General features: G+C 44.8%; 1 protein-coding gene across 1 annotated transcript in view; it reads left to right on the top strand.

Moving 5' to 3' along the window:
- SDHA (succinate dehydrogenase complex flavoprotein subunit A) overlaps window positions 1–13,469 on the top strand; it is a 201,451-nt gene extending 187,982 nt beyond the window's left edge. Inside the window, exons 14-15 of the mRNA XM_086950178.1 lie at window positions 11,908–12,018; window positions 13,257–13,469. Of these exons, the coding sequence (XP_086806304.1) occupies window positions 11,908–12,018; window positions 13,257–13,343 (198 nt within the window). The 3' untranslated portion in view covers window positions 13,344–13,469. The remainder of the gene's footprint in view (window positions 1–11,907; window positions 12,019–13,256) is intronic.
- Window positions 13,470–14,114: the final 645 nt, after the last annotated feature.

Below are 14,114 nucleotides of genomic sequence, written 5' to 3'. Positions count from 1 at the left end.
TGTGTCTGTAGGTATACTAGATCTGAAAGTTTGCATACTCCTGCCATCTGGTGTTGGGCTCGGACATTACAACTTGGTTTATCTTCAAAGAAGCTTTGAGTCCCGGGATAGGCTGTGACTCCCTCATTAGGTCACAATGTGCTTGGCATCAACTCCATGCTTAGATTGTATTTTTTCTGCCATTGAGTTCGGACATGTTAAGCTATGGTTCCAACACTGACTCATAAGCTTGCAGCGACTAAAGGTTCTGCTTTAGTTGGTTCTGGCAAATGACAGCAATCTCAATTGTGATCTAAACCTCACTTCCAAACAATTAGCTTGACAGTTGGTTACACATCCAGTTCTACGTCCTGAAAAGGATCTGGCCTCAGTGAATGTCGGCAGATGGGGCAGATTCTATAACCTCTGTCTCACTTTGAAATACGAAAAATCAACATGGAATGACGGTCTTGCCTTCCTAAATGCACAGTTCGCATTTCCTATTTCCCTATTGGCATTCGCAATTGAGGAAATTGCAAAAAATTGTGATTACCTAAATTGAGAATATGTTATGTTATTTTGGCTCTTTTATAGAGCACGGCTACTCCATGGAGTGTCCCGGCGCTTTGACAAAGACCCGAAGGAGAGACAATAGAGGGCAAATGCAGAGCAGCAGAAAAAATTACTGGGTAAAAAGCCATGTCTTCAGTTCCTTCCTGAAAACCAGTAGATTGCTGATTTTCCTAAGGGTGACGGGCAAGGAGTTCCAGCATCGTGGTGCCAAGTATCGAAAAGAGCGGCCTCCAATTCTAGCCCGTCTGATGGGAGGAACAGAAGCCATGGCCAAAGAAGCCGATCTCAGAGTTCAAGAGGGCCAATAAAAGGCAAGACGCCTTCTGATGTATCTAGCCCCTGCAAGATGAAGTGCCTTAAAGGCGAGAGTCAGCGCCTTAAAAGTAATCCGTCTTGCGACAGGGAGCCAGTGAAGCCTTTTAAGCAGCTCCGATGCACTCGCTCTTCGATGAAGGCCGAAAATGGCCCTTGCAGCGGAGTTGTGCACTAGCTGAAGGCGCGCAAGAAGAAATTTTGGCAATCCCAGATAGAGCACATTCGCAAAATCTAGGCGGGAGCCTATCAGAGCCTGTACTGTGGTCTTTCTGTACTCCAGGGACAAGATCGGAAGGAATTTCCTTAGCATTTTTAAAATGCCAAAGCATTTCCCTGTGAGCTCGCGAATCTGAGGCCCAAAGGAAAGGCTATCATCAATCTGGAAGCCAAGATTCTTCGCCTTGGAAGAGGCATCTGCCGGAGGGTACATGTCAGGAGGCCACCAGGCCTTCCATCTCAGATCAGGAGAGCAGCTAAAAAAAAGCAATTCCGATTTATCGGAATTACATTTCAGACTGTGCTGTTTAAACCAGTCAAAGACCGCTCCCAGACAGTCCCTGATTCGCATACCATCAAAGTCGGAGCCCTTAGTGCAGGTGAAAAGGAGCTGGGTGTCATCAGCGTAGGATACGATCTGGGCACTGAACGACTCCGCCACTGCCGCCAGAGGGGCCATGTAGACATTAAAAAGGGTGGGGCTCAAGATAGAGCCCTGAGGCACCCCCACCTCCAATGGCGGCATGTCGGCGGAGAAAGGTGGCGCCCAGACAGTTTGCCGGCGGCCGGCCAAGAATGACTCGAACCATTTCAACACCACTCCACGCAATCCAACCTCCCAGAGTCTTAAAAGGAGACCGTTATGGGGAACGGTGTAGAAGGCCGCCGACAAATCCAGCATAACTAATATGGCCTTTCCACCTAAATCCAGAACTTCCCGGATGGCATCAGTAACTTCAAGGAGAGCGGTCTCCGTACTCATGTTGGTGCGAAAACCCGACTGAGTATCGTGAAGGATGTCGTTACTCTCAATGTAGTCAGAGAGGGAGATGTGAACATGCTTCTCAACCACCTTTGCCAGAGCCGGGAGAAGGGAGATCGGCCTATAGTTAGCATGGATTAGATGGTCCAAATTGGGCTTCTTGACAAGCGGCGGGATCAGGGCATGCTTCCAGGCCTGGGGAACCACCCCTGTGCTTAAAGACATGTTGAGCACCGGGTTAAACAAGGAGTTTAAGGCTGGTGCTACTTTTCCAAGGCATTTAGCGGGACAGGGATCCTGCGGGGAGCCAGACTTGAGCTGGGTGAGAAGGTCAAGAGAGGCAGGTAGAGGGGCCTTCCACTACCAAGGATGGAAACCGAGAGAGCCTGTGCTCGGATACAGATACTGAACTCAGAGGGGAAAAAGTATCTTGAATAGCTTTAATTTTAGAGGTGAAAAAGATTGCAAGTTGATGGACCCATGCTTCCGTGTGGGAGTGGGATGGCAATATCGAGATACAAAACCTTTCATATATAAAGAAAGGCCTTTTGCATTAGCCAATGGCCGGATTTTGCAATCCGCACCCCTTGCCAACGCTGAATACTTTCATACATCTGGCCCTAAGTGATGCTTGGTTCCTCTTCCTGTGGTTGGACTTGATGAAACACAACCAGCAGAGGAGAAGCAAGCAGGACCATACACAAATAAAATCCCAGTATCCGCTAGTATTGCCCCCAGTTGTGGGGTAAAGACCCAATCTCAAAAATGTCCCTACACAGAGGCAGAGCACCACTCCATAGGTATGAACAAAAGTCCTGTGCACACGTAAGAGTGTAGAAGGTTTTGGTGTAAAAACCAAACATTTTTTAAACTTATGTTCTTGAAGAAATAATGCAGTTGACATCTCGAGTTTCAAGTAGAAGGATTTAGAAGTCAATCCAGATCAGTACAAAAAGAGAACAAACCAGCCGACACGTGTTTAGCCACAACGTGGTGAGATATGACTCTTCAGGGCTGGGAAGGACATAAAATAAAATGAAACCGTAAAATAAAAGAAACCGTAAACTAAATATACAGCGTTTGCACAAAGTAAAGGAGATTGAGGAACAGAGTAATGGTAATGGAACCCCCCTGCTGACCGTGGACACACTATGGTGTGAAGGTACATAGGTTTAGTGACTTCTTATTTCATAGGAAACCCTTAACTGTGGGATAATAGTATGACACTTGCAGTAAAATTGGAACTTTTTGATGGTAACCCAACGACATTAAAGAAATCTAAAATAAGATACACAATATTGTCTGCCCCATGTCATGCCTGAAAAGATCGGTACTTTGTTCGAAATTAGCACAAATAAATCAACAACCTAAGTGGAGATCAAAACATTAAATAGCGGCAAACTTGAAAACGATCGTATCGGAATGCTTTGTTTGATAATAGCTCAAAATCTCGGTAATCTAAGAGAAGACAAAAAACATTTGGTAGCGGCAATCTAGAGAACGAAAATAACACAGTTTAACATGTATGAAGAATGGTCGCCCAGGATAAGAGGGAAAACCAAGAATGCATAAGGTATTCTAGAGAACGATAAGTGGCCAATTTATTGTTACAAATTTGAGCTATCGAGAGCATGGTATCGAAAGCACAAGGAGGATTTTCAAATTTCAAGAGGCCATAGTATAAACACTTATAGGCGAAGAACGAAATGTAAGCAACCTCCAACCGAAACAAAATACTGTTAAAGTGAGAGTTGAATTACACATGTGAAAGGAGCATGATGTAGAGGGTGTCAATCGAACATAATGTTATAATATGGAATACAAGAACTGACAGTTAAAAGCAAGGTACATATGAGTCGTGGTAGAAGAATGCTTTCTAGCGAAAACGGGAAGCCACAGGAATAAAAATTGGAGGGAATCAAAACCCTGGTATCTACACGATCCTGAAATAATGGAGATATGTGGGGTTTATACATTGCTCAAAATTGTCGAGAAACATATTCGTGATTAAGATGGCACAAGACTCGCTATCTGGAACACCAGTAAGGCTAATTCAAAAAGGAAATAATATTGTGGAATTGAAAATACCTGTAGGTTTGAGTGGATGATCTGTATAACTGTGGGAAAGGAATGAAACTGGTCCCTTTAATGAAAGTCTGAGGACTCACTAAGAAGACAATGTAATCGATATAATCAAAAAATACACACAAAATCATGTGCGCTTACCAGCGAAACGGTTGTAATTGCGACCCGGTTGCGGCTCAAACGGGTTAGCGATCAAAGAGTAGGATCGAGAGAGAAGAGAGTTAACATCTCTTCATGTCTGACTGTAGAGCCACGATGGCTCTGGATGGGTGCATCCATGGAGTGAGGGAGATCTATAGAAAAAATATATGGCAAAGGAAAAGTCTGTTAAGACTGACCTTTAACTGGGTATTATGTGGTGAAAATTACGTTCTAACGAGGCACCTGAGCTTCAGCTTCAAGGTGTAGTGCGATCTGTTCTGTTCCGGGTGATGGAAGATACATGGAAACCGGAAGTGTTTAAGCTAGATTGATGGATGGAACACTAGAGCGTGAACTCTCTAATTGTAACGGCAAGCGGAAGTGAGTATAGAAATCGAAGACCCGGTAATACAAGGTGCATTGCGGCAATGCGAGATCCCAAACTAAACAAATGAAAAGAGGAAGGTTTAACGTCATGTATATAATTTTAGCCAAAATATGAACGCATTGTGCTCCTATTAATGAAGCCTCTTCATTAATAGGAGCACAGTTCAACTCCCTTCCGCTTGGAGTTACAATTAGAGCGTTCACGCTCTAGTGTTACATCCATCAATCTAGCTTAAACACTTCCGGTTTCCATGTATTTTCCATCGCCCGGAACAACACAACAGATCGCACTGCACCTTGAAGCTGAAGCTCAGGTGCCTCGTTAGAACGTTATTTTCACCACATAACAGTTAAAGGTCAGTCTAAACAGACTTTTCCTGGCGAGAATTCAAGTGCTCAAAATACTCGTGAAACCACAGGTTTTTTCGTGCGGTTTTCTTTGAGTTCACGTGACCAAACAAGCACGCGCACCACATCAAAGGGCTTCTCCCAGCGTGTGCTCTGCGGCTTCTCCTCCCCTAATTATTCATGGCTGGCCGGTGGCCGGCCGTACTTTCAGTTTCCCGGCCGCTCTTGTTACTTCAGTTGTTAGACGGTACAGCTTATTTACTCTCTAAACACTATTTTCTTTAATGATTTCTCCCATTGCAGGCACAACATGCCTTCAATGGGGTCACTATTCAACTGTTCTGACTTTCATATTATGTGTGGCGTATCACCCGGTCATAAAGCTTTGCCGACTTTCTTTTGTTTTGCACTCCCTGGTGTGCTCATTCAAGCACTTTTTCTTCCCCCCCCTTCCCGCTTCGCATTAAGGGCCCTCTCCACCCCACTCAGTTTTCTTGTTAGTGTAAGTAGGATGGTCCTCAAAATACACACTAGGATGCCTCTCTAATCGGGGGAACCGAGGCTGCCTCACAGCCATGCTGGCACAGCGGGTGTCACCATAAACACTCCATCTGTCATGGCCCCAACTACGGCAGAAATCGTGTCTTCCCCAAAACCTGCATCCTGGCTGAGTCTGCCTATTTCATGAAAAGGTAGGCAATCCTATATCCTCTCTCTCCCCCATGTTTTGAAAGCATCGGGCTGCGCACGCTGCTTTTTAACTTAAACAATGGCAGACGCGCAGCTCAATATGCCTCCTCTCCCAGATCAGTCCATTGCGCCCGCTTTCAATAAAGTGGCTACACTTACATACTTATTAACTTTTTAGTTACGTTTACAAGCGCCCATGCAGCGCTTTCACATATATAGAGGCCGAGCCTCTTTCTTTACACAAACTGCGACTAAAGAAAGGTGTGTGGCCCACATTAAAGTGAAAGTGCGGCATGGGCACTTTTACCAGAAAAAGCAGCTGTTTGTCAACTTGCCAAACAGATGCTTTTTTTGTCAAGACCCCCATGCTGCGGTTTCACTTTAATGTCAAACGCGCCCCTTTTTTTAGACGTGGCTTGTCTAAAGAAAGGGGCGCGGCCTTAATGGATGTGAAGGCGCCTCATGGGCGCTAGTAAAACCAAATATTTGCAGTGCAATAGGTCTCGCATTTGTGATAGTTTAAGCTATTGCATTGCCAATAGCTTAAACTCTAGTAAATGCGAGACCTATTGCATTGCAAATGCTTGTTTCTATAGATCTCCCTCACGCCACGGACGCACCCGTCCAGAGCCATCGTGGCTCTACAGTCGGAGGCATGAAGAGATGTTAACTCTCATCTCTCTCGATCCTACTCTTTGTTCGCTAACCCGTTTGGGCTGCAACTGGATCGCAATTACAACCGGTCCGCCGGTAAGCGCACATGATTTTGTGTGTATTTTTTTATTATATCGATTACATTGTGTCACACTTCTTAGTGAGTCCTCAGACTTTCATTAAAGTGACCCGTTTCATTCCTTTCCCACGGTTATACAGATCATCCACTCAAACCTACAGGTATTTTCAATTCCACAATATGATTTCCTTTTTGAATTAGCCTTACTGGTGTTCCAGATAGCGAAACTTGCACCATCTTAATCACGATTATGTTTCTCGACAATTTTGAGCACGGTATACACACCACATATCTCCATTACTTCGGGATCGTGTGGATACCAGGGTTTTGATTTCCGCCAATTTTTATTCCTGTGGCTTCCCGTTTTCTCTATAAAACTTTCTTCTACCACGACTCATATGTAACTTGCTTACCTGTCCGTTCTTGTATTCCATATTATAACATTATGTTCGATTAACGCCCTCTACAGCATGCTCCTTTCACTTGTGTAATTTAACTCTCACTTTAATAATGTTTTGTTTCGGTTGGAGGTTGCTTACATTTGGTTCTTCGCCTATGTGTTTATACTATGGCCTCTTGAAATTCGATAATCCTCCTCGTGCTTTCGATACCATGTTCTCGATAGCTCAAATTTGTAACAATAAATTGGTCACTTATCGTTGTCTAGAATACCTTATGCATTCTTGGTTTTCCCTCTTATCCTGGGCGACCATTCTTCATGTTAAACTGTGTTATTTTCGTTCTCTAGAATGCCTCTACGTAAATGTTTTTTTGTCTTCTCTTAGATTACCGAGATTTTGAGATAATATCAAACTAAGCATTCTGATACTATTGTTTTCAAGTTTGTCTCTATTTAATATTTTGGTCTCCACTTAGGTTGTTGATTTATTTGTGCTAATTTCGAACAAAGTACTGATCTTTTCAGGCATGACCTGGTGCAGACAACATTGTGTATCTTATTTTAGAATTCTTGAATGTCGTTGCCTTACCATCAAAAAGTTCCAATTTTACTGCAAGTATCACACTATTATCCCACAGTTAAGGGGTTCCTATGAAATAATAAGTCATTAAACCTATGTACCTTCACACCATGGTGTGTCAGCGGGGTGGTTCCATTACCATTACTCTGTTCCTCAATCTCTTTTACTTTGTGCAAACGCCGTATATTTAGTTTTCTGTTTCTTTTATTTTGCTGTTTTATTTTACGTCCTTCCCAGCCCTGAAGAGTCATAACTCATCACGTTGTGACGAAACACGTGTCGGCTGGTTTGTTCTCTTTTTTGTACTGATCTGGATTGGCTTAAAAATCCTTCTACTTGAAACTAGAGATGTCAAGCTGCATTATTTCTTCAAGCACATTGTTTTTTTTAAAAATTGTTTTTTACACTAAAACCTACTACACTCTTACGTGTGCACAGGACTTTTGTTCATATTTGTCGTGTGGGTTTTGACCCATACTCATGCAGGGGTTGCTTTTTGTTTGCGTTTGTTCCCCCTGACTGCTTGCACTGTGTACTCACCAGCTACAATATAGACTTTTACACGCACCTGCTAGAGCGCCACTACTTCCTGTAAATAATCTAAACCCGTCACCGATACAGAACCACTCCATAGGTAGTTGGGCATCGTGTCCCAAACCAGCCGAGCAAGTGGTCTCGGTTCCTTCGCGGCTGCTGGTCAGAGCTGAGATACGGCTTCTGAGCCACCTTCCATGGCATACCTTGATGCCTTGGCTGAAAGGCCTCAAGCCTTTGCCTTCAGAGTTGGAAGCACGGCATCCGAGTCAAAGCTGAAACCCTTGTCAGCAACCATACTTTGGTTGCTCCCATCATCGATGAACTGGCAGAGGAACTTGATGCCAATAAAAGCATCTGTTTATTCACACCCCCCTCCCCACCCCATCCTGTGGAATAAGACCTGGAGCCATACCTGTTAAACTAGGATGATGATACAGCATACCATGGTGTTACACAAAGAGTGGCTCAATACCATAATGTTGCCTTGTACATCTTAGCGGATGTTGGTGACTCTTTGGATGAGACGCTATCCAAAACAGAACGGAGTATCACGTTTTTTCCCATGCTCAACGGTAAGCTAAAATCAGCCCCTGACCATTTTTAAGACTGAGTCTAGACTAGATGGTCATATTGAGGAATAAATCAAGGTCTTCTCCAAATGGCACTCTTTATATCGGAGGCCAGGTCCCCCCGGCTTGCCTGGCAGATCACATTGTCAGAAAGAGAGCATCAACCCAGACCACAGGTGACACCCTACCCCTTATAGGGAAAGCAAGTGCATTGATGCTGCTCGTATATGGGGATACTATGCAGTGGCTTGTGGAAAATTCTGTTCCATTACTGTAGCGTTACGCCAGGTTTCATTTGGAAGAGAGGAAGACACTCATGCAGTTCTTCCCTGCTGCCTGCAGAAAGATGGGTGAAGAACTGGTTGCGTCGAAGATCTACAATGCAAACATACGCTGGGACGTCGACACTTTTTCATGCAACGTTAAAATCAGTGTCTTGTTCCACAAACACACTTGGCTTTGCATCTCCGGTTTTAAACCGGAAGTCCAACAGCACCTCCTCAACATTCTGTTTAAGGAGTAACATCTATTTAGACCTCTAGTAGATAAAAAGTTTTAAAAAAATTGTAAAGGCTACTGCGATCACGAAATACATGTGGGCCGTACAATCCAACACCTCACAGGGGAACCCGCACAAATAAAACCAGACTACTCAACCACAAATGTATCCGCCTCAGCAGCAGTCCTTTTATTACCACAAGGGATACTCAAGGGGGAGTTACTGAGGGTTATTAATTGTAGAGGTGGCTCTGGAATAGCAATAAGCGCACCATTCGTAGGCATCACTTTCATCTTTTACAAGAGGCAATTGAAACGCCACCAGTGCCCTTGCGCCAGTTCATCCTGTTGGAGCACTTTCACATGGCAGCCTTGCAGGACATCACCAGTCCTAACGTGGTCACGGGGAAAGCTTGCCCCAAGCAATAGAGGATGATAGCATTTTAGCAGCTACTGCCTCTTTTTCAGCCTGCTCACCCATTAACAGTAAGAGCTGTGATGAAGTTGCTCGGCATGATGTCGTCTTGCATAGCTGTTGCACCATACTCCACATGCACCCCTGCAGCAGTGCCTTACAGATCATTGGGCACAGGTGGAGGGTCAGAAGGAAGATCTAGTGTTGAGAAAGGCCAACATTTAGAGGTCTCTGCAGTGGTGACCGCTGTATATTATATGCAGATGCAACGTGGCACCCATGCAACTCTACTATCCACCCAGGCACAGCGGACCTAGCACTGGGCAATCTGCCACAACACACAGCTCCCAGCGGAACACCTTCCAGAGGACAACAGTGACTGAGGCCCTACTAAGCCGGACCAATCAGCAAGTTCTTGAGTGGGAACGCCACCCAGACGTCTTGCAAAGTTACATCCACAAATAGGGGGCCCTAACTATTGACCTTTTCGCCACTCAAGAAAAAGCAAAATACCCAAACTTCGTATCCAGGTACCCACACTCGCAGTCCTTGGGCAATAAACTATGGATTAATGTCAGAGATTTTGTACTCCTCCCACTCATTACAAATGTGATGAGGAAAATGTGGCAAGTCTGCATGGCCTGCATTCTAATAGATCAAGCAACCTTCATGATCAGTACTACTAGAAATGTCCATCTTGTCACCATAAATGCTTCTGATCAGGCCGAACTGCATCACTCAACAGCAAGGCGTAATCTGGCACCCACGCGCCAAACCTCTCCGTCTAGCAATCTGGCACCTGAGGTCTTGGGGTTCAGATACCCACACCTCCCAGAAGAGTGTATGGCAGTATTGTGGAAGACACACAGGACTACAGTGTGTGTATGCTACTCTCCAAAGAACTGCAAAAGTTATAAAGGAGCCTCAAGGTACCAGCTGCAGCCATCAGTGTTCATTTACACAGGAGTTAATGTGCCAGTTTCTGGAGATTTACGGCAGAGGCGGCAGACCCATAAGCAGAGCACGGCCCGGGACGAGGATTCAATCCCCGACGCGGCAGGGTCGTGGAGTAGGGTCAAACGGACTCGATAATTCTCGCCTCGGTGCCTACTCTAACCAGGGAACACACGCGGCAACTCTGGGCATTAAGCTTGCCTCATCTCTACAACGGCCCCCCACAGATGCCGGGGATGCCTGGTTTCACCTTGGAGATACCCAGAAAGGGACCATCTCACAGGGAAAACCAGGACGGGTTCCCCAGTGGTCTTCAGCGCCAGGATACACCCACATTCACATTTACATTTACGGTTTATGATTAAGAAAACATTGATTTGTTATGTTATATATGTTTATATTGCGGATACTCTACAGAGTGTCCTGGCTCATACTTGGGAAAAGGAGGCATGAACCAGGGCAACTACTATAAGAGAAGGGTTTAACTGTTTCCTAAAGATCGCAGCATCCTGAATGCCGCGCAGCGCCAGGGGTAGTGCATTCCATGCCAAAGCAGCTTTCCGCACAAAGGAACTCCCACCAAACCTTTGGCGTTTGGACCTAGGGGTCTGCACCAGAAGTTGGGAAGAACACAACTGTCTCACTGGATTGTAGAAAGCGAACCTCTTCTGTAGGTAAGTTGGACCCGAACCCGAGAAGAGCCTTATGGGCAATAGCCAAAGTTTTTAATTTTATTCGGGACTCCACGGGGAGTCAGTGCAAAGAGTGCAAATCAACGCGCATACTGCACCTGCTAGATAACCCCAGCAGGAGCCTGCCAGCCGAATTTTGAACAACCTGCAATTTATTCAAGAGTTAGCCGGAAATGCCCACATAAAGTGCACTGGCGTAATCCAGGCGGGACAAGATCAGGGCGAGAACAACTGTTTCTTTAGCAGGTCTTAGAAGGAGAAGAAGAAACTTCCTCAGGGCTTTCAGAGTGCCAAAGCAGGTCCCAACCAGATTCTTGACCTGGGTTGAAAAAGACAGGTTCTCATTGAACCAACCCCCCAGATTTTTAGCAGCATTACCCATTGCACTAGGCAAGGGGAAGCCTGGGGGCCACAGCCTCTCTCTGAAATTATCAGGAAAAACGCCATACAAGAGGACCTCTGACTTCTCTTCATTACACTTCAACTGTGCCTGAGCGAGCCAGCGAAAAACAGAGGACAAACAGTGTTGAGCTGAAAGAACTGAATCATCGTCCCTTCCCCAAGAACAGAAGCTGGGTGTCATCAGTGAAGGCTATCACCTTAGCCCCTAATGTCTCCGCTAAGTAAATCAGCAAAGTGACATAGATGTTAAAGAGAAAGGGACTAAGGGATGACCCCTGCGGGACACCAGTGGCAACCCGCTGGGGCACAGAAACACGCAATGAAAGTCGGATCTGCTGCGAGCGGCCTTCCAGGAAGAACCTGATCCAGCCCCAAATAAAGACTATTACAAGGAATCTTATGATCAAAATTCCTAAACAAAAAGATTCCAAGATTTGCTCCTGGCACAGCTTATCTGTTCTTATTAGCCAGTGACAGATCAGTGTGCTGTTTGTTTTTTTATTTATATACAATTATATTCCTTGTATTCCAAATTGTTAATGCAGGATTGTTAAATTCTAACTCTTTCAGTAGTATGTTTTTAATGTAGCTAGTCATGTTGACCCTCTGACACTGTGTTTTTCATTAAAGGTAAGATTGGATGAATACGATTATTCCAAACCTTTAGCGGGACAACAGAAGAAGCCATTCTTGGAGCACTGGAGAAAGCACACACTTTCATTCGTCGATCAGGACTGGAAGGTAACTCCTTACTGACTGGTGTCGTATGACTTCATGTTTATGCTTGCTCATTTTTGTGCCTTCCGAAAGAAAGAACCCAAATATCCTTGTAATCATGATAAATGCAAAAGTACATTGCGCTGCCAGCTGCTATTCAACATTACAAAGCGTTCTGATTTACCTGGGATGTCTGACCTCCTTGGAGTACAAAAAGACTCCAGAAAGACTTGTCTATGTTGCTGAACTCAAATAATGTGTTGTTAATTGCCCTATGAAAGAACCTGCATCTTGTATCAGCGAGATGTATTTTATTTTTTACACTAGTGCCAATCTGGTGTTCTGAATTTGATGGTGATAAAGCTGAATAGGCTCTCGGATAGAGAGATGACAGACTTGATCCAGTGCCCGTGGTCCAATCACATGAGTCGGTCTTACGGTCCCGAGTTTACTCCAGGAGTTCAGACCGCTAGCTGATGGGCAGCACAGCCAAGCGATTCGCCATATTTTCCTCCCCATTGCACATGAACCGTAATCCGTATGGTGGGTGTTTCTGCGCTCACTCTCTGAGTATTCCTGGCTGTGATGGTTTGTGAGTGAAACAGTGGCTTTCAAGCCAGCAGCCAGGTTAAACTCTGGAGAGGCAATCCATAAGAAATGGCCCAATTTCAGTAACCCTTTGGAGTCAGGAGCCCTGCTTGGATGTTGATGGTGGGGGTTGTTTTGCTGCGGTGAAAGAGAGCCAAGCATACTCCAGAAAGTGATTGGTGGGTAGATCTCTAATGGATGTTAAGTATGAATCCACTGGCTGCTGTAGAGCCCAAAGAAAAGACCCCACAGTATCCACCAGAAATACTGCAGGTAGCCGCTGCCGGCCCCAGGACCCAGAAAAGAAGGCACAAAGATTCACCACAGTGAATGCTCAGTAGCAAGTGACCGCCACTGATCCAAAGACGAGGCCGCACCGTACTCTGCCTCGTAACTTCAGAATCCCCAGACCTCAGAGGAACCTCTCCATAAATACTTTAGGTGGTTCTGCCCAGAAAGCACTGACTCCTCCAGGACCTAGAAATAAGGATGTAGTCAGAAGAACAATGAGAGTTGTGCATGCCTCGCATGTCTGAGTTCTGTTGGGAGCTCACACTGACACACAGATTCAATTTGCATTGACAATTATTCTTGCACTTTGCCTTTGCTAAAGACACTGTTACACTCTGCTGTGTTAACCTGAGCTTATTCTCTCTTTGTGTGTTTCTGTGCAGGTTTCCTTGAAATACAGACCCGTCATCGATGCAACTTTAAATGAAGAAGAGTGTGCCACGGTTCCCCCAGCTATCCGCTCCTATTAAGCGCACTTCTTGCACCTTTGCTTTTGTGTCATGCAATATAACAAACATCGTTTGTGGGAGCTAACGCTTCCAAATGTGATTGTAACAGATGTTTATATTTATAAATAATAAAATGTGTAAAGCTTTTTTCTTCCAAGTTTGAAATTCTTTTTGTGGAGAGCCATTTAGATTTTAATGTTTTCGGGCTGTTGGTTGAGTCTGGCTTGACAGTGTGTTTTCAAGCTATCCTGGTCTTGTTGTAAATTAATTTACCAATGTAAGAATTCTACATTGAAGAGTTTTCAAAAATGATGTTAATGCTGTCACTTAACACATTACTTTTCAATTTCATAGAAAAAAGCTGTGAAAATCCCGGAGTGTAAATGCACAGATATCGGTGTTGAGTGCATTCACCTAAAAATTAGATGAACTTGTAATTAAACTGGTCTCATGCGCAGGCAGTGGGCATGCAGCAGCGACCTGTCGGGGAAGTGGCATGAATTGTCCACAGTGAAAGAGTGAACCAAATTATTCCCAGCATCTTTGTTTAAAAGCTTCTAAATACAGTTATAATGTGTATCCTTCAAAACAAAATTTCTGTTAGATACTTCTAACTTCAGATTCCTCACCTTTTGAATATTCCCCATGCATCAGACTGGATCCGGAAACCTCAGCAGAACCTCTGTGCGATGGTAGGTGGTGTTGTGCGGCTCCATTCCGATGGCGTTCAGCTCTGGAAGTGATGCGCAGAACTGCATATATGCGCAACTCGCTTGTGCTCACATCAGTTCC

This window comes from Lissotriton vulgaris, unplaced genomic scaffold, assembly GCF_964263255.1.
Source record: "Lissotriton vulgaris unplaced genomic scaffold, aLisVul1.2 SCAFFOLD_220, whole genome shotgun sequence".
Lineage (NCBI taxonomy): Eukaryota > Metazoa > Chordata > Amphibia > Caudata > Salamandridae > Lissotriton > Lissotriton vulgaris.
This window is presented reverse-complemented; position numbering and strand designations above follow the sequence as displayed.